The sequence below is a fragment of the Hyla sarda genome, chromosome 6 (assembly GCF_029499605.1).
Source record: "Hyla sarda isolate aHylSar1 chromosome 6, aHylSar1.hap1, whole genome shotgun sequence".
Classification (NCBI taxonomy): domain Eukaryota; kingdom Metazoa; phylum Chordata; class Amphibia; order Anura; family Hylidae; genus Hyla; species Hyla sarda.
In genome coordinates this window covers 14,697,654-14,725,421 of record NC_079194.1, presented here as the reverse complement: position 1 = coordinate 14,725,421, position 27,768 = coordinate 14,697,654, and the positions used below count along the sequence as shown (strand labels likewise).

At 44.4% G+C, this 27,768-nt stretch overlaps 1 protein-coding gene across 3 annotated transcripts in view; it reads left to right on the top strand.

Moving 5' to 3' along the window:
- Window positions 1–27,214, top strand: part of LOC130275348 (calcium-activated chloride channel regulator 1-like) — a 50,687-nt gene extending 23,473 nt beyond the window's left edge. For all 3 annotated transcript variants that reach the window (XM_056523216.1, XM_056523217.1, XM_056523218.1), the window contains exons 6-15: window positions 4,421–4,598; window positions 5,600–5,824; window positions 11,889–12,113; window positions 13,072–13,249; window positions 17,025–17,131; window positions 18,413–18,634; window positions 20,051–20,321; window positions 20,693–20,857; window positions 22,916–23,146; window positions 26,261–27,214. In XM_056523216.1, the coding sequence (XP_056379191.1) occupies window positions 4,421–4,598; window positions 5,600–5,824; window positions 11,889–12,113; window positions 13,072–13,249; window positions 17,025–17,131; window positions 18,413–18,634; window positions 20,051–20,321; window positions 20,693–20,857; window positions 22,916–23,146; window positions 26,261–26,628 (2,170 nt within the window). In that variant the 3' untranslated portion in view covers window positions 26,629–27,214. The remainder of the gene's footprint in view (window positions 1–4,420; window positions 4,599–5,599; window positions 5,825–11,888; window positions 12,114–13,071; window positions 13,250–17,024; window positions 17,132–18,412; window positions 18,635–20,050; window positions 20,322–20,692; window positions 20,858–22,915; window positions 23,147–26,260) is intronic.
- Window positions 27,215–27,768: the final 554 nt, after the last annotated feature.

Sequence of the window (27,768 nt, the reverse complement as noted above, 5' to 3'; positions counted from 1 at the left end):
TTAGTGCTTACAGGACACCGGGAGGGACCTTACCTGCCTCCTCAGTGTCTTCTCCGTTCAGGGATCCCCTGTATGGCCGGCGCTCTCCTTCCTTGCCATCACGTCGTCGCGTACGTGCATCGGCGTGCGTAACGACGTGATGATGGCGACGGAGAGCGAGGATACCCGGCCGGCAGCAGAGACGTTCCGGAGCGACGGGGACACGGCGACAGCGATGGAGCGACATCCAGGGCAGCGGTGACGGGTCCGGAGCGGCGGGGACACGTGAGTATTACCTCCTATGCAGTGGTCTTCAATCTGCGGACCTCCAGATGTTGCAAAACTACAACTCCCAGCATGCCCGGACAGCCAACGGCTGTCCGGGCATGCTGGGAGTTGTAGTTTTGCAACATCTGGAGGTCCGCAGGTTGAAGACCACTATTGGGTTAAAAATCTTAAATTTTTTAGATTTTGCACCTATAAATAGGGTGCGTCTTATACGCCGGTGCGTCCTATGGGACGAAAAATACGGTGTATATGTATATATATGTATGTATATATATATGTGTATATCTATAGATTTCTAGATTTTTTTTTTTATTCAATGTTTTTTATTTATTTTTTAAAAGTAAGAACTGCACACTTCTCAGTATTATTTTATAATATATAAATAAATATGTGTGCGTGTGTATATACATAGAGAGAGAGCCGCACATCCACCATTTGTATTTTGATCTACTTGGTTAATTTAAAAAAACTAACAGGTTGTTGTTATACATTTTGATCAAAAAGTACAAGCCCAGTCACCACGTCAAGGCCACCTATTTATAGTGGGTCCCTAACCTAACACTGGCGTAGCGCTGGGCTGCGACCACCGCCTCCGAGACACCAAGCCCACAGGAGGAATGACCCAGTGACCAGGCAGCCCCACTACTGCCCGACCAAGCTCTAGGCCTCACCACCCCACAGACAAAGCATCACAGAAACAATGGCGCCAAAGAGAACCACACCAGTGTGAACACCTACCATGTGTTCCCTTCCAGAGGGCTGGGAGAATGTTAGGAGGAAAACCTTATGCAGTCTCCTGCTAATTAAAAATGTTGCTGAGAAGCAATTAGATCATTGTGCATGTTGTGGATGTGCGACCATTTCTGTTTTCTCTATTTGAATTCACATTGTGTTTTCTATCCCTCTCTTTTTTTTTATTTCTATTTTTTTTACTTGGTCTGCACTCTGCCCTTGTTCACACTGGTGTGGTGCTGTGCTGCGTCCATTGCTGCCGCGGCACCGTGACTATGGGGTGTCACGGCCCTGGTTTGAGTGGCATTGGGGCTCCTCTGCCAGTGGGTTGTTCCCCCTGTGGGCACTGGTGTTGCGGTGGTGATGGTCGCCACCCAGTGCTACGCCATTTTACACTAGGAACGTTAGGGACCCACTACTTACAGGTGGCCATGATGTGGCTAGTGGGCTTGCAGTGAGGAGCGGAGGAGCAGGCAGTGAGGAGCGGGCAGAGGGGAGCGGAGAAGCAGGCAGTGAGGAGCCGAGGAGCAGGCAGTGAGGAGCCGAGGAGTGGGCGGTGAGGAGTCGAGGAGTGGGCGGTGAGGAGTCGAGGAGTGGGCGGTGAGGAGTCGAGGAGTGGGCGGTGAGGAGTCGAGGAGGGCCAGTGAGAAGCGGAGGAGTGGGAAGTTAGGAGTGCAGGAGAAGGCAGTAAGGAGCGGAGGAGCAGGCAGTGAGGAAAAGAGAGAGCAGAGAAGTGTGTGAGAGAGTTTTGGTAGTCTGCATTTATCAATCACTGACAAAATGGCTCTGGCTAGTGGACTACAGATTCCCATCCCCCGCTCTATTTGCATACAGACACAAAAGGGACTTGCAGGAAAGCAAGGCCACATTTTACAGCAATTCCTTTCTATTCATCTGATTCCTCATGTTAGCTCCCTCTGCTGGTCAAGAGTGGGAAATATGACAAGTAATTTTTTTATTTTTCATATTTTGTGACAAATAATGTTAAAAATATTAGCAAAAATATTTAAAAAATGTGAAAAATGTATTAAACCTCTAAAAAAATTTTTTTTTACAAAATTTGGTGACACATTCCCTTTAAGTACACTAATGACCTGTTAGTTTAATGAATGTTGTTGAGAAGCCTTAGACCATTGAGCATGTTGTGGATGTGCGACCATTTCTGTTTTCTCTATTTGAATTCATATATATATATATATATATATATATATATATATATATATATATTACATTTTTTTTTTTATAATGTGTATCACATTGGAGAATACTGCTGAGAAGTGATCTCTACAGGAAGTTTCCGCTTATTATTGGGCCTAGTGGCAGCAGTGAGAACTGCAATATCTCAGTATTATTTTTTATAATATTATCTAAAAAAAAAAAATAAAGTAAAAAAAAAAAATATCAAAAAATCTTTAAAAAGCAAAACGTCACGTCACATATCACAAGAATGGTAAAGCCGTCACATGATCACGTATACACTATGTGCCGTCGATACCCTGAGGCCAGGGATCGGTGTCTAGAGGCTCTGAATAGTATATACTGTATATGGGAAGTATATAGCACTAATACATATCAATGGGGTAAGGTATTTTATGGCTTATATTTCAGGGTTGTTCTTTATTGACCCTTTATTATTTCCCTATTGATATTTATCAGTGTTGACCCTATGTGATCTTGTGTAGTGGATTTCCCCTTCTAGTCGTGACTTCCGTGACCGAGTCTTATGAGGTCATCGTTTCTACAATCGTTGTTATCGGGTTCCAGTTCACTTAAGGGGAATAGAAAAGAACACGTAGATAAGAAACCTCTCCTAATCCTACATAGGGAAACGGTAACTTCCTTGTCTCGTACCGTAATGAATCATATATAATCTCACAGGAAATATTACAATTGTTTCCACGCATGATGTCATGTCTTCATATTTACAGAAGGTCTACACCAATGTATGTTTATATGACGACTGAACAGCTCAGTTTCCCTACCGGTGTGCCTCCAGCTGTTGCAAAACTACAACTCCCAGCATGTTGGACTATATAATAGTATGTAGTATAGGCCAGTGTTTCCCAACCATGGGTGCCTCCAGCTGTTGCAAAATTACAACTCCCAGCATGCCCGGACAGCCAACGGCTGTCCGGGCATGCTGGGAGTTGTAGTTTTGCAACAGCTGTAGGCACATCGGTTGGGAAACAGTGAAATTACCCAAACAAGCTATATGGTGGAAGATCTATCTACTTCATCGGCAGATGGTTACTTGCAATTCTTCATGGTTAAACCCAAAATTCTTCACTGCAAAAGAAATGCCAATGGTTAAAGGGGCACTCTGGATTAAAAAAAAATAAAAAAATAAAAAAAAATTATAGAAAATATTTTTTTTTTATTTATTTTAAATCAACTGGTGCCAAAAAGTTAAACAGATTTGTAAATTACTTCTATTTAAAAAAATCTAAAGCCTTCCAGTACTTATCAGGTGCTGTATACTACAGATGAAGTTGTGAAGTTCTTTCCAGTCTGACCACAGTGCTCTCTGCTGCCACCTCTGTCCATATCAGGAACTGTCCACAGCAGGAGAGGTTTGCTATGGGGATTTGCTTCTGCTCTGGACAGTTCCTGACATGGACAGAGGTGGCAGCAGAGAGCACTGTGGTCAGACCGGAAAGAATTACACAACTTCCTGTGGAGCATACAGCAGCTGATAGGTACTGGAAGGATTAAAGGGGTACTCCGGTGAAAAACTTTTTTTATTTTTTTTAAATCAACTGGTGCCAGAAAGTTAAAAAGATTTGTAAATTGCTTCTATTAAAAAATCTTAATCCTTCCTGTACTTATTAGCTGCTGAATACTACAGCGGAAATTCTTTTCTTTTTGAAACACAGTGCGCTCTGCTGACATCACAAGCACAGTGCTCTCTGCTGACCTCATGACCACAGTGCTCTCTGCTGACATCTCTGTCCATTTTAGGAACTGCCAGAGTAAAAGGAAATCCCCATAGCAAACATATGCTGCTCTGGACAGTTCCTAAAATGGACAGAGATGTCAGCAGAGAGCACTGTGCTCATGATGTCAGCAGACAGCTCTGCATTTCAAAAAGAAAATAATTTCCACTGTAGTATTCAGCAGCTAATAAGTACAGGAAGGATTAAGATTTTTAAATAGAAGTAATTTACAAATCTGTTTAACTTTCTGGCACCAGTTGATTTAAAAACCTTTTTGTTTCTCCAGATTACCCCTTTTTGCTTTCCAGTACTTATCAGCTGCTGTATGCACCAAAGGAAGTTGTGTAGTTCTTTCCAGTCTGACCACATTGCTCTCTGCTGCCAGCCATTGGCATGCTTAGAATTGTAGTTTTGCAACAGCTGGAGGTCCATAGTTTGAAGGCCATCCGTCTACAAGAACTAATGTGCCGACTGTTCTTCTATTCCAGATGTCCCCTGAGTTTGGATGGAGTATATAAAGTCGATGTTTGCGTAGGACCGAAATGTGAGAAAGTAGACTGTGATGTGGACTCAGTGACCGGCCTCTTCGAGGAGGACTGTGCGTTCTATCCTAAGGTGGACCGAAGTGTTACCGAATCAGTTATGTTCGGACAAGCCCTGGACCCGGTGAGTGCTCAGACTATAGGGGCTTTATGGTCACTCATTGGGGTGTTAGACATTTATGGGTTATGGCTGGAATACTTTACATATGTTGGATTAGTTTGCACCAATCTTTAGATAAAGTAGCTGCCTCACCAGCCAAGATAAGGTTCAGGGAACCACCATTCTGGAGACCGATGTAGGCCCCAAAAGGATTGGGAACCTGGAATGAGAGTGGCAATGGATCAATAAGGGGCATAAAACTTTTTTAAATGGGCTCTCTTATAAAAACAAATTTTTGCTATTGCACTCCTTATGGTAGATAAAAACATCTTTCTAATGTACTTTGTTATAAAAAAAATTAAATAGCATTTTCTATGTTTTGTGTTTAAAAAAGCTGCCACTAGGTGTCTCCCTACTTGTTCAGAGCACATTCTCCCCCCCCCCCCCCCCCCCATCTCTTGCACAGACTTTGGACTCCTGCTGGCCTGGCAGAAGTCCAAAATCAGGAAATGCTGTCTGGAGTGCTGAGGTGGGGGGGGGGGGGGGGTTCAGCCTTAGCTAATCGTAGCTCATCACACACTGAACTGCTCTGGGCTGTGTGTAGCAGAGTGAGGGAGGAAGTTCTCCCCTGTATGGCTTCAGATGATGTCACGCCTGCTGGGGAACGCCCCTTCCCAGTCTGTGAATCTGACTGAGACTGAGCAGAAAATACAGAGCAATATCAAGGTAGAAAACTAAAAAATAATAAAAATAAAGTCAGGGGGGTGGTTTATCCTGATGGGGGCAGTGACCTGGGAGGATTATAAATGTAGCAATTTTTTTTTTTTTAATATTAGTTGCTGGACAACCCCTTTAACCTAACTATATTAATATCCTCAGTACAACACTTGGGCTTTGTGGGTCTTATATACATTACAAACCGAGCACATAGGCTACAGCTCCTCCTAGTGGTTGTCATGCACTTTACATGCTGGTTTTTACCTGGTTATTAGACCTTTGTCTTCTCTCCTTCTTCATCTTTTCAGGTCCATGCGTTCTGCAAAGAGTCTTCTCACAATAAAGAAGCTCCAAATCAACAGAACAGATTGTGCAACCAGAAGAGCACATGGGACGTCATCATGAACTCTCCTGACATGAAGACGAGCGCTCCGCTGGCCAACACCGAAATCCCCAACCCTACCTTCTCCCTGCTGCAGTACAAGGACAGAGTGGTCACCTTGGTTCTGGATGTTTCTGGAAGTATGGGCGGAGTAAGTTCTTTATTATTTTTTTGGGAATATTCGATGCAGCACAAACGCGAACGTCGTGACGGCAGTGGCGTCTCCAGCATTCATATTTAGGGGGGGCACATGGGGGGCCAGTGACAAAAGTGGGGGGGCAATTTTAAAACGTGTGTGTCTGTGTATATACATATACATATATATATATATATATATATATATATATATACATACACACACACACACACACACACACACACACACACACACACACACCATGCAGAACATGTTTAATTTACCTTACCTTACCACAATACAGACCCCTGAATCATCACCACTTACCATAAAACAGACCCCATAATCAGACCCCACTATAATACAGACCCCAGAATCAGATCCCTGCATAATAGACCCCATCCCCCGGCATAATACAGACCCCAGTCGTGTTGCGCAATAATATACATACAGTTACATTAACTGACTCACAATTCACATCTTTTATGGTCGGCGTCATCCTCTTTCCTTCTGTTCTCCATCTGGCTCAGACCGTCATGACGACTTCTTCCAGCCAAAACCCATCACTGCAGCATCTGCAAGACAAACATCTTAGTTTCTGCATTTTTTCCAGTGCCCTCCCCAGAAGTGCAGAATTCAGTGGAGTTTATTCCATTCCAAACAGTGTTACAGAGCAAACATCGTTTCAGCGACCTGTCTTCACCTTTGCCAAGCACTAGAAGCGACGAATCGTAGCCTGCTCTGTAACTCTGCTTAGAATGGAATAAACTCCACTGAACTGCACTTTATACTTTGGTGTGCTGAGATTGTCCTTGGATAAGGGTGGCTAGCTAGGTTGGTAGGAAGCCAATTAGGTAGATAGGTAGCGATGTAGATATGGAGGTTCATAGGTAGGTAGCAAGGTAGCTAAGTAGGTAGCCAGGTAGGTAAGTGGGTAGCTATGTATGTAGGTAGGTAGCTGGGTAGCTAGCTAGCTAGGTAATTAGGTTGCTATGTAGGTAAGTAGCTATGTAGGTGACACGATTCGGCTGGCAGGAGGTGGATCCTCTGTGCCAGAGAGGGATTGGCGTGGACCGTGCTAGTGGACCGGTTCTAAGTTACTACTGGTTTTCACCAGAGCCCGCCGCAAAGCGGGATGGTCTTGCTGCGGCGGTAGTAACCAGGTCGTATCCACTAGCAACGGCTCAACCTCTCTGACTGCTGAAGATAGGCGCGGTACAAGGGAGTAGACAGAAGCAAGGTCGGACGTAGCAGAAGGTCGGGGCAGGCAGCAAGGATCGTAGTCAGGGGCAACGGCAGGAGGTCTGGAACACAGGCTAGGAACACACAAGGGAACACTTTCACTGGCACGATGGCAACAAGATCCGGCGAGGGAGTGCAGGGGAAGTGAGGTATACATAGGGAGTGCACAGGTGAACACACTAATTAGACCAACTGCGCCAATCAGCGGCGCAGTGGCCCTTTAAATCGCAGAGACCCGGCGCGCGCGCGCCGGGACAGGACCGACGGAGAGCGAGTCAGGTACGGGAGCCGGGGTGCGCATCGCGAGCGGGCGCCACCCGCATCGCGAATCGCATCCCGGCTGGAGGCGGTATCGCAGCGCACCCGGTCAGTGGATCTGACCAGGGCGCTGCAGTAGCGAGGATGTGGCGAGCGCTCCGGGGAGGAGCGGGGACCCGGAGCGCTCGGCGTAACAGTAGGTAAGTAACCAGGAGGCTAAGTAGGTGGGTAGGTAGCCAGTAATAAGGTTGGAAGCCAGATAGGGAAGTAGCCAGGCAGGTAATTAGGTAGGTTGCCAGGTAGGGAAGTAGCCAAGCAGGTAATTGGGTAGGTAGCCAGGTAGGGAAGTAGCTAGTGCTCCTTCACATCATCACCCCCTCACCTCCTCCACATCATCACCCCCCTCACCTCCTCCACATCATCACCCCCTTCACCTCCTCCACATCATCACCCCCCTCTCCTCCTCCACATCATCACCCCCCTCTCCTCCTCCACATCATCACCCCCCCTCACCTCCTCCACATCATCACCCCCCCTCACCTCCTCCACATCATCACCCCCCCTCACCTCCTCCACATCATCACCCCCTCACCTCCTCCACATCATCAACCCCCCCCTCACCTCCTCCACATCATCGACCCCCCCCCCCTCACCTCCTCCACATCATCAACCCCCCCCCCTCACCTCCTCCACATCATCAACCCCCCCCTCACCTCCTCCACATCATCAACCCCCCCCTCACCTACTCCACATCATCGACCCCCCCCCCCTCACCTCCTCCACATCATCAACCCCCCCCTCACCTACTCCACATCATCGACCCCCCCCCCCCTCACCTCCTCCACATCATCAACCCCCCCCTCACCTCCTCCACATCATCAACCCCCCCCACCCCCCCTCCTCCACATCATCAACTCCCCCCCCCCATGATGATTAAAAAATTAAAAATAAACCTTTTACTCACCTATACGCAGGCTCTCCTCAGCAGCACAGGGGGCTGCGTTCTTCTCCCGCTATAGTGCAGGCGCCGATGAGTGACGTCATCGGCGCCTGCACTGCGTGGGGGCAGAGTTCACAGGTCTCCTCTCAGTGAAGCGGCAGGTCCTGCGGCTCACACTGAGAGGAGGCTTAGCTGTGTGTGTGTGTGTGTGCACACAGCTGAAAGCGGCGCTCGCTCGCCTGGGGATCCGGGACAAGTATCCTGGATCCCCATTAGCGGAGTGAGCACCTCTCCGCCCGGAGCCCCGCGTGCCATGAGTGGTTGCCGACCCGACTATTTTAAATTGGGGGGGCACAAGGGGGGGCACGGCCTGATCTAGGGGGGGCCATGGCCCCCTCTGGCCCCCCCCTAGCGACGCCACTGCATGACGGTAAAGCAGACATTTGTTTTAAAAACTAGGCCCCTTTTACATGATGTTTAAAGGGGTTATCCAGGAAAAAACTTTTTTTATATAGATCAACTGGCTCCAGAAAGTTAAACAGATTTGTAAATTACTTCTATTAAATTTTTTTAATCTTTTCAGTACTTATGAGCTTCTGAAGTTAAGGTTGTTCTTTTCTGTCTAAGTGCTCTCTGATGACACGTGTCTCGGGAACCGCCCAGTTTAGAAGCAAATCCCCATAGCAAACCTCTTCTAAACTGGGCGTTTCCCGAGACACGTGTAATCAGAGAGCACTTAGACAGAAAAGAACAACCTTAACTTCAGAAGCTCATAAGTACATAGTTACATAGTTACATAGTTAGTACGGTCGAAAAAAGACATATGTCCATCAAGTTCAACCAGGGAATTAAGGGGTAGGGGTGTGGCGCGATATAAAGGGGGAGTATTATGTCCCTGTCCCTTGAGTCCATGCCTCTTTTGATACATGACAATATCCTGCCGGCTTTGGAAGCAGCAGCCTGACATTGCATGCTATTCTGTAGTCTGTGATCTACAAGTCACCCAGATCCTTCTCTACCAGTGACTCTGCCAGTTTAATCCCCCCTAAGACATACGATGCTGCAGGTTATTAGTACCCAGATGCATAACTTTACATTTATCCACATTGAACCTCATTTGCCAAGTGGATGCCCAGACACTTAGTCTATCCAAGTCATCTTGTAACTTATGCACATCCTCTATAGACTGTACCCCCTCTATATACACAGCCCCCCTCTATATACACAGCCCCCCTCTATATACACATCCTCTATAGACTGTACCGTGCTACAAAGCTTGGTGTCATCTGCAAAGATAGAAACAGAGCTGTTAATGCCATCCTCTATATCATTGATAAATAAATTAAACAACAGCGGTCCCAGTACTGAACCTTGGGGTCACCACTAATAACCGGGGACCAATCAGAGTACGAATCATTGACCACCACTCTCTGGGTACGATCCATGAGCCAGTGTTCAATCCAGTTACAAACTAAAATTTCCAAACCCAAAGACCTTAACTTACCTGTCAGACGTCTATGAGGGACAGTATCAAATGCTTTAGCAAAATCCAGAAACACTATATCCACAGCCATTCCTCTGTCAAGGCTTCTACTCACCTCTTCATAAAAGCAAATTAGATTGGTTTGACAACTTCTATCCTTAGTAAACCCATGCTGGCTATCACTTATAATACAATTATCCCCTATGTATTCCTGTATGTAATCCCTTATAAGTCCTTCAAACAATTTACCCACAATGCACGTTAAACTTACCTGTCTATAGTTTCCTGGGGAAGACCTAGAGCCCTTTTTGAAGATTGGCACCACATTAGCCTTGCGCCAGTCCCTTGGCACAATACCAGACACCAGAGAATCTCTAAATATCATGAACAGGGGTACAGATATTACTGAACTTACCTCTCTAAGAACTCTTGGGTGTAGTCCATCCGGTCCTGGGGATTTGCTTACATTTATATCACTTAACTTACCTTGTACCATCTCTACATTAAGCCAGTTCAGTACATTACATGATGTGTTACCAGCACTGACCTGGCCAATGTCAGCTCCTTCTTCCATAGTGTATACAGAACTAAAGAACCCATACAGTAGCTCCGCCTTCTCTTGATCGCCTGTGACAACCTCCCCATTATCATTATTAAGGGGTCCTACATGCTCTGTCCTTGGTTTTTTTGCATTTATATATCTAAAAAAATATTTAGGATTAGTTTTGCTTTCTTTGGCCACCTGTCTCTCATTTTGAATTTTTGCTGTTTTTATTACATTTTTACAGATTTTATTAAGCTCCTTGTACTGTTTAAATGTTATCGCTGACCCATCAGATTTGTATTTTTTGAAGGCTATTTTTTTGCTGTACTGAAAGGATTAAGATTTTTTAATAGAAGTAATTTACAAATCAGTTTAACTTTCTGGAGCCAGTTGAGATATATATATATATATATATATATATATATATATATATATATATATATATATATATATATATATTTATTATATATTATATATTATATATTAATTATATATTATATATATATATATATATATATATATATATATAAATGTATTATATATATATATATATATATATATATATATATATATAAATATATTATATATATATATATATAAATATATTATATATATATATAATATATATATTATATATATAAGTTTTTTTCCTGGAATACCCCTTTAAGGGATCTCATCTCCCATATATATTTTTGGAAGAGGGGAGACCTCCTTAAAGGGGTACTCTGCTGCTAGACATCTTATCCCCTAACCAAAGGAGAATTCCGCCTGAAATTAAAGCCCATAGACATCTATGGGATTCCGCACTCCCATTCACACTTCTGAATTTCCGCTTGCGGAATTCCGCTAGCGGAATTCCGCAAGCAGAAATTCAGAAGTATGAATGGGAGTGCGGAATCCTATAGAAATCTATGGCTAGGTTCAGACTACGGAATCTCCGGGCAGAAAATTTCCGCCTGGAGATTCCGAGTGCGGCCAGCGCTGACTGAATCAGTCGGCTCTAGGACCGTGCGGACACTGCAGTCTCCAATATACTGCAATGCGTTCCGCGAGTATTTCCGCCTGAAGAATGAACAACGCCATTCTTCAGGTGGAAATTTCCTAGCGGATTTTCCGTTCACAAATTCTGCTTCACAAATTCCGAAGTGTGAATTTGTGAACGGAAACCCATTCACTGCACTAGACATTTTAGCAAGCGGAATTTTTGCCCGCAATTTTAAAGCGGAATTGCAGGCGGAAATTCTGTAGAGTGAGCCTATGGCCTATGGGCTTTATTTTGAGGCAGAATTCCACAAGCGGAAATTCTAAATAGACCCTAAGGCTAGGTTCACACTGTCAAGCCGGCGGCACTAGGACCACGCGGACTGCATTGCCGTCCCCATAGATGGCAATGCATTTGTGAGCAGATCTCCCAAAAGATCCACCAAGAAATGCATTGCCGTCTATGGGGACAGCAATGCAGTCCGTGCGGTCTTAGAGCCGCCGGCTAAATCTCCGGCAGAAATCCCAGAGATTCCGTAGTGTGAACCTGGCCTAAGGGTTTTTCTTTGTACTATATACGGATGAAAATGCACCAACAAATAACCCCATAACTCATCTTCTATCCCTGCAGTATGATCGGATCAGCCGTCTCTACCAAGCCTCTGAAGTCTACATCATGCAGGTCGTGGAGTCCGGATCCTACGTTGGGATCGTCACCTTCTCGTCTGATGCAGCAATTCAGTCCGAACTGGTTAAAATTGTTGACACCTTCCAGAGAGAAAACCTGAAGAAACTTCTGCCAAAAGCGGCTACTGGTGGCACAAACATTTGCGCTGGAGTTCGCAAGGGATTCGAGGTACGTAAAAAAAAAATAAAAATAAATAAATAAATAAAAAATATATATATAAACTGTCCTTATAGGAATATAGCACTGTTATAGTAAAGGACAAGCACATATTACAGACAATGGTATGTTTAGGACTTTTACATAATCATATCCACAGAGAAGGTTAGGACAAAACATTCAGTTATTGTTAAGAGACCCCTAAAGATAGGTTGATCACAAGTTTCCCACTGCGGGGTTCCTCAGAGACCTGCTGTGATCTGCGGAAGGATCCAGAAGCAATTGTTAAAGAGGACCTGTCATATCCCACAAAAAATAAATAAATAAATATATATATATATATATATATATATATATATATATATATATATAATGTGTGTGTTACTCCTGATTCTGATCACGTACGTATCATTTTTAAGTGTCTAGCACCTATATTTATCTCACAAATACCTTCTCTTTGTTTATTTCCTGTACTCTGGAGGGGACGTGCCCGTCTCTTGCCCTCACTCACCATGCGTTCACTTCCTCCCCGAGTCTGCTTTTCTGGGTCTTTTCATGCAATCATTGCAGGCTGCTTTGTAACCTTCTCCTCCCTGCTGATGTCTGATAGGACAGGAGTGAGCACAGAGGAGTGCTAGTCCCGCCCTCACTTCCTGGACTTTGTCCAGACCTGTACTTTACCTGGGACAAAGACCTGGAAAGGTTAATGTTTTGCCAAATTGTAAAATATAAAACGTTTTTGAATCTGACAGCGCCCATTTAAGTTTCCCTACAGCACCACCGCAGGTGAAGCAGAGTATTACATCATGAAATTCATGGGCTCCCTGAGTAATTCTTGGACATGCCAGGTCCTCCAGGGCAAGATATATTCTTTGTATTATTCAGCTCTATTTGGGGCCCGGGGGAGTTTTACTGTCCAACAAACTTGGAAATTCCCCATTTAAGCATGTAGCATTTTTCCCTGATTTAGGTAAACAAAAAACTTGATGGCAGCACATACGGCACCGAAATAGTCCTGCTGACCGACGGGGAGGACAGCGGCATCAGCAGCTGCTTTGAAGAAGTGAGGACCAGCGGAGCCATCATTCACACCATCGCTCTGGGAAACAGTGCGGATAAAGCCCTGGAACAACTGTCCAATATAACAGGTGCGTTACAATGTATCATTATATATCATTATGTTTTATTGTATCATTATATATCATTATGTTTCATTGTATCATTATATAACGTTATGTTTCATTGTATCATGCTCTTTGTTTTGTTCAGATTGCATTGTTTTTTGTCCGGAGCAATTTTTTATTCATTTTTATTTTTTTATTTTTTTTTTTTAAAGGAAATTTTTAGAATTGTAAATAAGCATACATTTTATTATTATTATTTTTTTTTTTTTTTGTGTTTCTTGTTGGCTGCCTCACTCCACCAAACTCATTTCAATAGAGGTGGTGTATGGAAATCTCATGATTGGGGAAAAAAAAAAAAAAAAAAAAAAAAAAAGTACCGTATAAAGTCGAGTATAAGCCATCCCGAATATAAGCCGAGGCCCCTAATTTCACCCCAAAAACCCAGGAAAAGTTATTGACTCAACTATAAGCCTAGGGTGGGAAATACATCATCCCCCCCTGTCATCATCTAGACCCCCGTCATTAAAGGGGTACTCCGCCCCTAGACATCTTATCCCCTATCCAAAGGATAGGGGATAAGATGTCAGATCATGGGGGTCCCGCTGCTGGGGACCCCCGGGATTTCGGCTGCAGCACCCACCTCAACGGCTTCCGGCAATGCTAGAGGCTTCGGATCCCGAACAGCCGTACAGGTGGGTGCTGCAGCCGAGATCCCGGGGGTCACCCTCGTCATCATCACCCTGTCATCATCCCCTTCGTCATTATCCCCCCCCCCCTTCATGATCACCACCTGTCAAACCCTTTTCAGTGGTCTTCAACCTGCGGACCTCCAGATGTTGCAAAACTTCAACTCCCAGCATGCCCGGACAGCCATCGGCTGTCCGGGCATGCTGGTAGTTGTAGTTTTGAAACATCTGGAAGACCGCAGGTTGAAGACCACTGCGGCCTTCGTCATCATCCAGACCCCCCTTTTGTTTTCTACTCACCTCCCCTCGGTGGGAAGGAAGGGTGAGCTGGTCCGGGCCATCTATGCAGCAGGGACCATCCGGTGGGGAGGGTTAGTCGTTCCAGGCTGTCCATCTTCACCGGGGTTCCTCTTCTCCACTCCGGGTCGGCCCCCCCGGTGAAGATGGACAGCCCGGAACGACTAACCCTTCCCACCGGATGGTCCCTGCAGCATAGGTGGTCGAAGATGGACGACCTGGACCAGCTCACTCTTCCTTCCCACTGAGGGGAGGTGAGTAGAAAACAAAAGGGGGGGGGGGGCTGGATGATGACGAAGGCCGCAGTGGTCTTCAACCTGCGGACCTTCAACCGATGGCTGTCCGGGCATGCTGGGAGTTGTAGTTTTGAAACATCTGGAGGTCCGCAGGTTGAAGACCACTGAGAAGGGATTGACAGGCGGAGATGGACGGCCGGGACCATCCCAACTAAAGCCAGAAAAGCTTTTTGTTCACTCGAGTATAAGCCGAGGGGGGCGTTTTCAGCACGAAAAACTGCTGCTTATACTCGAGTATATACGGTACATGTGAATGGTTGAGTAGATTGATGAATGTTGTATAAAGCACATTCTCCAAATGGAATGTGATAGATGCTCCTCGAGCTTGTTGATCCTTGGGATAGGTAATAAACATATCAACGGTAGATCACGAGAGAGCCAAGAAGGTTGGTGCCACGAGAGGATATCATCTCTTTGGCAAGATGAGGAAGCTAAAATATAATTTATGATACTTATCTAAAAATATGCTAAAATGCAAAAATAGTAAAAGGAAGGAAAAATGGAGAAGTGAAAGAGACGAAGCTGTGAGAAATAATGTGGAGGAAAGGATGTGTGGTGTTTTCTTTATTTATTTTTAAATATTTTTTTATAATATTTTATAAAAAAAAAGTTTTTATTTTATAATATATTTTTTTTATTATTATTATAATTATTTTCATTTTTTTTTCTTTTCTTTTTTTTTTGATAGGGAGGCGGAACTTTAATGCATAGTTCTAAGTTGAGTAGGTAGAAAAAGGGAAGTGCAATTACTGAAGGGGGTACTCCCGTGGGAAAACTTTTTTTTTTTTTTTTTAAATCAACTGGTGCCAGAAAGTTAAACAGATTTGTAAATCACTTCTATTAAAAAATCTTAATCCTTCCAGTACTTTTTAGGGGCTGTGTACTAAAGAGAAATCCAAAAAAGAAACAAATTTCCTCTGATGTCATGACCACAGTGCTCTCTGCTGACCTCTGCTGTCCATTTTAGGAAATGTCCAGAACAGCATATGTTTGATATGGGGATTTTCTCCTGCTCTGGACAGTTCCTAAAATGGACAGCAGAGGTCAGCAGAGAGCACTGTGGTCATGACATCAGAGGAAATGCATTTCTTTTTTGGATTTCTCTTTAGTATACAGCCCCTAAAAAATACTGGAAGGATTAAGAATTTTTAATAGAAGTGATTTAGAAATCTGTTTAACATTCTTGCCCCAGTTGATTAAAAAAAAAAAAAAAAAAAAGTTTTCCCAAGAGAGTACCCCTTTAAGGTCGGACAGGGCACTAAGCCTAAAATGTTGGATTTTTAAGGGGGGTTGGGCGATTTATATGTGTTATATGAGAAGATTATATGTCATAAATTTTTATACTGAGCTTAAGTTAAGGGGAAAAAAAGCATAAATTTGGTACCATCCTTACTTACTGACAAATATTCTACAATTTAGAAAATTTTAGACCCCGACCGATCAAAACTTTTAATTTCTCTCCACCTTGAGTCTTCTCTCTGTTATTCGCCACAGAAGTCGATCTTATCAAACCCATAGATATATCCCACCTCCTACTTACGACTTAGTTACAAGGACTTCACGGTTCCTTCTGGACTCTTACATTAGGTCAGCCATGTTTGCACTCTGTTTCTGTAAGATGCACCTTCCCCGGTTCTGAAATTGCGCAAAAAGAGGCAGAATTTTTAATCTGTGAGTTATTCATTGTTTTTTGTGATGTCCTAGAACAAAATGCCAAATGGTCCAGGCCAATAGGGTCTCCATTTGACACTTTTGGTGGCATTCGAGCTGTGCAGAGGGAAGTCCCAGCTCCGGTGGAAAACAATTATTTTATATATATTTATTTATTTATTTTTAAATCAACTGGTTTCAGAAAGTTAAACAGATTTGTAAATTACTTCTATTTAAAAATCGTAATCCTTCCGGTACTTATCAGCTGCTGTATGTTCCACAGGAAGTTGTGTAGTTCTTTCCAGTCTGACCACAGTGCTCTCTGCTGCCACCTCTGTCTGTGTCAGGAACTGTCCAGAGCAAGAGAGGTTTTCTATGGGGATTTTCTTCTGCTCTTGACAGTTCCTGACATGGACAGAGGTGTCAGCAGAGAGCAGTGTGGTCAGACCTAAAAGAACTACACAACTTCCTGTGGAGCATACAGCAGCTGATAAGTACTGGAAGGATTAAGATTTTTAAAAATAAGTAATTTACAAATCTGTTTAACTTTCTGACACCAGTTGATAAAGAAAAAATAAATAAATAAATATATATATGTCTTTTCCAGCAGAGTACCCCTTTAACCCCTCTCATGCTACTTTGGGCCTGTACCAGGATAGAAATCCATGTATGTACTATACAGGTCACATTTAATAATGATATTCTATAGTACAAGAATGAATAAGGCTCCTTGGTGTGACGCGCGACTTATAAGATTTTACTATACACCACTTTTACTGGAGGTTATTTGTGGGAGGTTAGCGGTGTGTTTTTTTTTTTGTATATAACTTTAATAATATATATAATGAAGTGAATGTGATCTGTCCACAGACGGCTTACAGCTTTACGCATCTGATAACGTTGACGCCAATGGTTTGATCGACTCGTTCAGCGGGATCACTTCCAGCAGTGGAGACTCTTTACAGCAATCTATTCAGGTATGCACACTACAATCATCGAAGAGGTCATTTCATCAAGGGGATCAGGGGACCTTGCAAAGGAAAGTTGCTATTGGCTGCTCATTTTTTACTGCCGTGGCCACTAGGGGGGGGGGGGGGGGAATGTGGTACTACATGTGGCCGTATAGACAACCCTGAAAGGCGTACTCCGCCTCTAGACATCTTATCCCCTATCCAAAGCATACGGGACAAGATGTCTGATCGTGGGAGGTCCCAGCGGCGGGATCTCTGTGCAGCACCCAGCATTATAACTAGTATGTTTAAAACGCTGGGTTCCCGTGGCGGGACACGTCACGCCATACCCCCTCCATTCATGTCTATGGGAGGGGGCGTGACGGTAGTCACGCCCCCTTCCATAGACATGAATGGAGGGGGATGGCGTGACGTCAGGAGGGGCAGTGGCGAGACGTCACGTCTCCTGCTTCAAGAACCCAGTGTTCTAAACATACTGTTTAAAGGAAAACTGTCAGCTTGCTCCCCCCCCGCACTAACCAGTGGTACTGGCTGGTAGTACGGTGGATACTGATCAGTTTAATGCCTACCGTGCCCGGATCCGTCCCGCCGTTTGGCCGAAATCTTAGTTTTTCTGTATATGCTAATTAGGTTCTAACTGGCACAGGCGGGGTTACTGGCACTCTGACGTCAGCGCTGCTGGTCCGCAATGCCTGCCAATTTGTCAATATTCCTCCCCTCCCTCCACCTCTCCCTCTTCTCCCCACTCTGTAATAAAGAGGTGGAGGGAGGGGAGGAATATTGATGAGCTGGGCGGAGCTGCGGACCAGCGGCACTGACGTCAGAGTTCCAGTAACCCCGCCTGTGCCAGTTAGAACCTAATTAGCATATACAGAAAAACTAAGATTTCGGCCAAACGGCGGGACGGATCCGGGCACAGTGGGCATCAAACTAATCAGCGTCCCCCGCACTACCAGCCAGTACCACTGGTTAGTGCAGGGGGAGCAAGATGACAGTTTTCCTTTAAAATGCCAGTTGCTGTCGGAGATTGGGGGGGGGGGGGTTCCCAGAAGCACACATCTTATCCGCTATCCTTTGAATAGGGGACAAGATGTCTAATACGAGTTTCCCATGGCTATTTCTGGCAAGATAGGTCATTATTTAAGAAGATGCTATCACCATTTGGAGATTGAACGCGCTGGGGTTGGGTTGGAGAGTTATACCAAACAGAAGAATTATGGTGACTGGTTAATTTTTACGGAGAATGTAGAATTTATCGATGTATTTTATATTCTCTTTCCATAACAGATTGAAAGTGCTGCAACCACCATCAATGCAAACAAATGCCTGACCGGCAAAGTGACCATCGATAACACTGTGGGCAATGACACCTTCTTTTTAGTCACATGGACCAGTCTGATTCCAAATATTGAACTTAAAGATCCCAAAGGGAAACAATATCAGAACGCTCAGTTTGTCAGTGACACCGTCTCAAAATCGGCTCGACTCACCATCCCGGGCACAGCAGAGGTAACGTGCACTAGACTTCTTCTTATCCTTCTCCTATTAATACTTGAATGGGATTTATCCTGTGCCAGGATACGTTCTTTTATAGAGAATATAAGACTATATAGTAGCTACTATACGTACTGGACTTACAAGAAACTTAAAGGGGTGTTCCCCCCCTAAACATCTTATCCCCTATCCAAAGGATAGGGGATAAGATGTCTGATCGCGGGGGTCCCACCGCTTGGGACCCCCGCGATCTCCCTGCTGCACCCACAATCGTTTAGAGTGTTTTAGCAGCGCCGGAGGCTCCTGATGTTATGGCCACGCCCCCTCAATGCAAGTATATGGGAGGGGGCGTGACTGCTGTCATGCTCACTCCCATAGACTTGCATTGAGGGGGTGTAGCCGTGATGTCACAAGCGAGTCGAGACCTTGATGTCATGAGCCTCCGACCCGCATCGCCAATCATCCAGCACAGAACGAAGTTCGCTCCGTGTACCAGATGTCTGGAGTCTAGGGGCGGAGTACCCCTTTAAATTGTATATCAGAATGTTTAACCAGACAAGTCAACTCACCCGGTTTTACCAGGAGTCACCTAATTTCCTTATCCTGGTCTCCTGATGCTGACTTGGTGAGTGGTACCTTTGGCTACTGAGTTCCTTCTTCCATTCCGGGAAGTCAGACTTGGCCACTCATATGACCACTGCAGCTAGACTGCCCATACCAGCCAAGTGGCACTTAGTTGAACCTTCTACACATGGGTGGCACGCATTTGGAGGAATTGTTCAGCTAGGAGAATAAGTCACACGAATAGTTCTTCTGCAGAGTATAGGCTCCATGAAGAAGGTCCCCACCACTTCATGTATGTTAGCGCAACCATCCCCGATTCTAGAAAGTTCACCGAATCTCCCCTTTCCGTGCAATAGATTTTTGCAGGAGACTAAATCACCTTCTTCTCTGTCTCTGTCCTCCAAAGGATCTTATGGTCATTTACCACCACCCCTTCACCCCTAACTACTCTTAACACCCCTTCTGCTCTTAAAATATTTTCTCAGCTTTAAAAAGCTGTGTATCATACCTTTCCCCTTGTTCACATTGTGTGAGCTCCCAGCAGGAGAACGTGGACATTCCCCAGCAGGCGCAACGTCACTGAAGTCTGTGAGAGCTGTGCCTCCCCATGCCCCGCATGCACTTCCTGAGTTTGGTCTCCTGCCAGGGAGGGAGGAGACCTAACTTACTGTTTGACTTGTGGCAGGGAACAGAACAGAGCCACCTAGTGGCCGTTTTTTTCCAACTACATTAAAAACATATAAAAGTTTTTTTTTAGCATAATTTTAACAGCAGGTAAATAGCAAAGTAAAAATATATTAAAAGTTTAGTTTTGTGACAGGTACTCTTTAATTAAAAATCTAACAACTTGTGTATATTTCATTGTAGACTGGAGACTGGGAATACAATCTATGTAACACTCATTCGGTGGATCAAGTTCTTGGTTTGACAGTAAACTCCAGAGCAGCCAATCCGGATGTGCCCCCGATCATCGCCGAAACGTATATGAACGCTGACACCGGCACTTTCCCCTCTCCAATGATCATATATGCGACGGTCACTCAGGGACTTGCTCCGGTTTTGGGAGCAAAAGTTACTGCGTTTATCGAGCCCCAAAATGGAAAAGTGGTAACCCTGCCGCTCCTGGACAATGGTGCAGGTGAGTTTTTATAATTCAAAGTTATCTCATGTTCATACAAGTAGAATGGGCTCAGAAAATCATCTCCAGATGGTAGAAAACTAAAATACTCTGCATATTGAGATAGACAAGACATATCTGACATCGCATTCAACCGGGGGGGTTGACAGAATATCACCAGTACTAGAAGATTTCAAAAAATATGAGGTTTTCAAAAATAGTCTCTATGGCACATCTGCTGGTCATCAGTGGTACTGCAGTTTTTACATTAACTATTTTTTTGTTAGTACAAATCTTCTGATTCTGCACAATTTACACACGTCCTACAATGATAAAAGCCATGTTGTTGTTGTTTTTATATTTTGCTTCAATAATCTCGACTCTCCTCTCAGGTGCCGATATTATCAAGAATGACGGTATATACTCCAGATTCTTCACCGACTATAACGGCAACGGCAGATATAACCTTAAAGTGCGCGTAGAAAGTCAAGAAAAAGACAGCAAAGCCACCTTGCCAAAAAGCCGGGCATTGTACCTCCCTGGATACGTAGAGAATGGTAAGATTTATTGTATTGTGGAGATGCGCAAATTATTCCTGTACGTAAATTTATTATTTATTTGAAATTACATATTTTATATTACATACTAGCTGAGTACTCGGCGTTGCCCGGTTTTTCCTTCTTAATCCTTGTTGGGGAGGAAAATAATCAAAGGAGGAAGCTTTTTGACTTCATATCCCGTCCTCATATATTGTTGTCATATCCCAACCCCATATTCCGTCCTTATATCCCCACCTCCTATCTCGACCTCCTATCCCGACCTCCTATCTCATCCTCCTATCTCGACCTCCTATCCCGTCCTCCCATCCCGTCCTCCCATCCCGTCCTCCCATCCCGTCCTCCCATCCCGTCCTCCCATCCCGTCCTCCCATCCCTGACCTCCTATCCCTGACCTCCTATCCCGACCTCCTATCCCGTCCTCCCATCCCGTCCTCCTATCCCGTCCTCCCATCCCGTCCTCCTATCCCGTCCTCCTATCCCGTCCTCCTATCCCTGACCTCCTACCCCGTCCTCCTATCTCGTCCTCCTATTCCCGTCCTCCTTATCCCGTCCTCCTATCCCGTCCTCATATCCCGACCTGTAATATGTGTACCAGGTATTGAACTATCTCCAGCCGTATGGAAGTTATGTGGGAACATACATTTCCCATGGGACTTTTAACAAAAACCCCGACCCTCACAAATCGGGGTAGTTAAGGGTTAAATTAAGTATCCTACATTTTAAGTGGACATATAAGTAACATGTGACCAAGTATTATGGAAATATCTCCAGCCGTATGGAAGTTATGCAGTAACATATATTTCCCATTGACTTGTCTGGGACTTTAAACATAAACCCCGCCCCTGGCAAATGGGGGTGAGTAAGGGTTAAATCACCTATCCTATGTTTGTTGGTGACATATAAGTAACATGTGACCAAGTTTCATGTTAATATCTTTAGCCGTTTGGACGTGATGCTGTAACATACACACATATATACACACACATACACACACACACACATACATACACACATACATACATATACACACACACACATATACACATACATACATATATACATATACACACACATACATACATACATACATGTATACACATATACACACACACATATACACACACACATACATACATACATACACACACATACATACATATATACACACACACATACATACACACACATATACATACACATACACACACATATACTCACATATACACAAACATACATATACACACATACATACATACATATATACACATATACATACATACACACACATATACATACACATACACACATACATACATACATACATACACACATACATACACATACACACACACACACATACACATATACATACACATATACATACACACATACATACACACACATACACACACATACATATAAACACACATACATACACACATACATACACACATTGAGTTTTATATATATATAGATATATATACGGCTCCATTAACCCTTTTCCATTGTAGCTTTTGTTAGCAACAACATTTTTTTAAATTTCTGCCTTTCAATAGCCATAAAGGTTGTATTCATCTCTCTAAACACGTCTGTATCCGCCATAAGAAAATGATCTATTGGTCAAGTGTTTTTAACTGTACTTTATATTACCCTATTGTGAGACCTAGAACTTTATTATTTTACTTTCGATAGACCTGTCTAAGGTCTCACATTTTGCAGGAGCTGTAGTTTTTATTGGTACTTTTTTTAAATTTATATTTATTTTTATTCCTTTTCATGGTGGTTTTTCTTTTCTCGTTTCTTTTTTTTTTTTTTTTTTTTATAGTTATCATTGTGTTAGATAAATATCCTGATATTTCAACATAATATCTTAGACTTTTACATACGTGGCAATATTAAATATGTTTTTCTTTATTTGGTATTTTTCATAATTTTTTTTTAACTTTTACTTATAAATCCTCCCTAGGGGATATCATCTTTAGTACTATACATTACAATACACTTGTTTGGCACCCCTCAATGACACCAATAATAGACTTCTCTCTCTTTTCACAGGCACCTTGATCACAAATCCACCAAAACCAACTATTACTGTTCCGGATCTGAATTTGGGAAATTTTAGTCGTACGGCATCGGGAGGAGCTTTTGTTGTGGCAAATGTACCAGAGGGCCCATTACCGGACGTCTTTAAGCCGAGTAAAATCACCGACTTGACTGCAGTTATTGAGAGCCAACAGGTGATCCTGTTCTGGACGGCAACCGGTGATAATGGAGATAAAGGGAATGGTAAGTGTCCATTGCAGTCATATTCATTTTTGGGCTAGTAGTTGTATTGGTAGCAGTAGTACAGTATGGAACATGTAGAGGTTGTAGTAGTACAGTGACCCCCTGACCTACGATGGCCCCGACATACGATCATTTCAACATACGATGCTTTTGTATGTCGGGGCCATCGCATAAACGGCTATCCGGCAGCGCAGACTGCTTCAGCTGCCACCGGATAGCCATTTACGGGGGCCCCGTGTGGTCCGCTGACAATCACTTACCTGTCCTCGGGGCTCCGACGCGTCCTCTTCAGGATCCCCTCCATCGTCGGCGCTCTCCATCGTCGTCATCACGTCGCTGCGCACGCCGTCCCGTCATCCAATAGGAGTGGCGTGCATAGCGACGTGAAGGCGGCGCGGATGCCGGGAAGCAGAGACCTTGCCAGAGCGTCGGGGACACCATGGGGGCGCGGCGAAAGCGATGGAGGGCGAGATCCAGGGCAGCGGTGACTGTCTGGAGTGGCGGGGACAGGTGAGTACAACTTCCTATACCAGTGGTCTACAACCTGCGGACCTCCAGATGTTGCAAAACTACAACTCCCAGCATGCCCGGACAGCCGTTGGCTGTCCGGGCATGCTGGGTGTTGTAGTTTTGCAACATCTGGAGGTCCGCAGGTTGTAGACCACTGTCCTATACTTTACATTGCACGGATCCCTCAACATACGATGGTTTAAACAAACGATGGTCCATTTGGAACGGATTACCATCGTATGTTGAGGGACCACTGTAGTAGTAGTAGTGGTAGTGGTAGTGGTAGTGGAGGTAGTAGTAGTAGTAGTAGTAATAGTACAATAGGGAACAGGATGGAGAGGCAGAAGATGTGCGGCCATGTAGAGGTAGTAATAGTAGTAATAGTACAATAGGGAACAGGATGGAGAGGCAGAAGATATGTGGAGTAGTAGTAGTAGTAGTAGTAGTAGTAGTAGTAGTGGTAGTGGTAGTGGTAGTAGTCATGATGGAGAGACAGAAGATGTGCGGCCATGTAGAGGTAGTAGTAGTATAGTATGGAACATGATGGACATGGCAGGAGATGTGTGAATGTGTAGGGTAAGATGTAGTAGTAGTTGTAGTATTACAATATGGAGCCTATTAAATAAGGTAAAAGATGTGCGGCTGTGTGGGGTGGTAGTAATAGTAGTAGCGGCTGTGTAGGGATCCTAACAGTAGTAGTTTTAGTAGTACAATACAGAGCATAATGGACAAGGTAGGAGATGTACGGCTGTGTGGGCTGGTAATAGTAGTAATAGTAGTAGTGGCTGTGTAGAGGTAGTAGTGGTAGTGGCTGTGTGGTGGTGGTCCTAACAGTGGTGGTGGTAGTAGTAAAATACAGAGCATAATGGACATGGTAGGAGATGTACGGCTGTGTGGGCTGGTAATAGTAGTAATAGTAGTAGTGGCTGTGTAGAGGTAGTGGTGGTAGTGGCTGTGTGGTGGTGGTCCTAACAGTGGTGGTGGTAGTAGTACAATACAGAGCATAATGGACATGGTAGGAGATGTACGGCTGTGTGGGCTGGTAATAGTAGTAATAGTAGTAGTGGCTGTGTGGTGGTAGTAATGGTAGTGGCTGTGTGGTGGTGGTCCTAACAGTGGTGGTGGTAGTAGTACAATACAGAGCATAATGGACAAGGTAGGAGATGTACGGCTGTGTGGGGTGGTAATAGTAGTAATAGTAGTAGTGGCTGTGTAGAGGTAGTAATGGTAGTGGCTGTGTGGTGGTGGTCCTAACAGTGGTGGTGGTAGTAGTACAATACAGAGCATAATGGACATGGTAGGAGATGTACGGCTGTGTGGGGTGGTAATAGTAGTAATAGTAGTAGTGGCTGTGTAGAGGTAGTAGTGGTAGTGGCTGTGTGGTGGTGGTCCTAACAGTGGTGGTGGTAGTAGTACAATACAGAGCATAATGGACATGGTAGGAGATGTACGGCTGGGTTGGAGTAGTATTAGCAGCCACCAAGATTAGTCCTAACAAGACCTCAGAAGTTTCAGAATTGCAAAATCATCACATTTGTGGAAAATTCAATTGTGCTGAATCAGTTACTAAATCTCTACTTCAGTGGTCCCTCAAGTTGCAATATTATTCGGTTCATGGACGACAATTGTATGTTGAAACCATTGTATGTTGAGACCAGAACACTATGGAAATCTGGTAATTGGTTCTGTAGCCATCACAATGTCATCCATAAATTGAAGATTAAAGAAAGATAAGTAGATAACTAATACAGATAAAGCAAGTTCTTCCATATAAAAGTATTAAAGATCTGCTGGGAGCTGTAATCACTGTCTATGTAGAGGACAGGAGCTTCTTCAGGGTCCTGTACAGTACACAGTGTCCCAAAAAAATGTAAAATAGAGCGGCCCCCTCCTGGAGAAGCTAACCCTTGTACAGGTAAAGAGTAGTATAGAACTGTGTTTCCCAACCAGGGTGCCTCCAGCTGGGGCAAAACTACAACTCCCAGCATGCCCGGACAGGCGTTGGCTGTCCGGGCATGCTGGGAGTTGTAGTTTTGCCACAGCTGGAGGCACCCTGGTTGGGAAACACTGGTATAGAACATGTAATACCTCCCTGTACTGTAGGGGGCACTACCAGATACCAGTCAGTGCGTACACTTCAGTAATACAGGTAAAGAGTACAGAACATGTAATACCTCCCTGTACTGTAGGGGGCGCTACCAGACACCAGTCAGTGCATGCACTTCAGTAATACAGGTAAAGAGTAGTACTGAACATGTAGTATCTCCATGTACTGTAGGGGGTGCTACCAGACACCAGTCGGTGCATACACTTCAGTAATACAGGGGTTTTACCAGTGAATGCCCATTCTGATTGGTCAGTTCTTCCGGCCATTGATACGTTTCACAGATCTGGACTGTCCGTAGCATTGTATGTTGTCTGGTTCCAAATTACAATGGTCCAGAAAAGACCATTGTATGTTGAAAATATTGTAAATTGAGGCCATTGTGAGTTCAGAGATCACTGTAGATAGTTACATGAAATAAAATATACAAACATATATATGTAATATAGATATTTCGAGGATTCCAGAGTTTTAGATTGTTCGTTTTTTTCCACTTTTAGCTTCCAGTTACGATTTACGTATGAGCCTCTCCAGCGAGGAGCTCTTGGTCAACTTTGAAAATGGCACGGCCATCAACATCTCCAGCCTTACACCATCGCCAGCCGGATCAAGAGAAATATTTGGTTTTAGTCCTAAGGGGATTACTATTAAAAATGGCACCATTCTACACTTTGCCTTGGTTGCTATAGACAAGATGAATCTGAGGTCAGAACCATCTAACGTGGCACGGGCAGCTCTGTTCATACCGGCGCCAAAGCCGAGTCCACAACCTACGATTAAACCAGGAAATTCAGCCAACAGCGTATTAGGAACTGGATACACCTTGATTTTGACTCTCGCGATGATGCTGGTTGCTTTTCATCTCTGAAGCACAAGTCGAATGTCATGACACGAGATATTGAACTGAAGCCACTACCAATGGGACTTTCTAAAGACTTGTACATATACTTTTCAATCACATTCTATGCTGGTTACCGATGACAGCCAGCGTTGTGCCATTTCCGAGGCCTGTACTTCTTGGGTAACTCCTAGACAACTTACGACTGTCTTATCTCTGGACGATGCCGGTTGAGGTTGAACCTTGGTTCGATTATGTGAAAACCAACCATTACTATTGAAAAACCTTTGGCCAATTGACTGAACATTTTTCTTATGTCAGATTCTACTAAGCTGGCCGGCGCGAACAAACAATGGTTTGTCAAAATGTCCAAAGTGTATGGCCTGCTTAAAGGACATCTGTACTGCATGAATTTTACATATTCTTGTGCCCGGGTTGCAAAAATAAACCTTAACTCACCTTCCTACATTCCCCCGTTGCTTGGGTACCGGCCTCACGGTCCTCTGCTGCGGTCCTCTTGCTGCTTCCTGGTGACTGTAACGTCACTGAGCCATCAGCGTATCAGCGTCCGCAGTGATGTCCCACTTCGGCCGATGATGGGCTGAGCGCACTGTCATGTAAGGAGCTCTGGCCGGCTCCTTACATGACAGTGCGCTCATCGGCCAAGGTCGGACATCACTGCGACCGGTGATACGCTGACGGCTCAGTGACGTTACTGTCCCCAGGAAGCAGCAAGGGGACCGCAGCGGAGGACCGTGAGGCCGGCACCGGAGCAACGGGGGAATGTAGGAAGGTGAATTAAGGTTCATTTTGTTTATTTTTGCTACCCGAGCACAGGAATATGTAAAATTCATGCAGTACAGATGTCCTTTAAAGAAGAACTTCAGCCAAAACGAATTTATCCCATATTTACAGCCAAAACTAAAGTATCCCCTATTTACAAGATAAGGGATAAGTAGCTGATCGCGGGGGGGGGGGGGGGGGGGGGTCCGACCTCTGGAACCCCCTACGAACTCCCGAACAGGGCTCCTGATGTCAGTAAGGAGCGAACAGGGCCCCCGCTGTCATTGATGAGCGCGTATCGTCTGCAGTAGATGGAGATGCCTGAGTGCTGTACCAGTGTCTCTTCGATGCTCCCATAGAAATGAATGGAGCATCCCATTCCGGAGA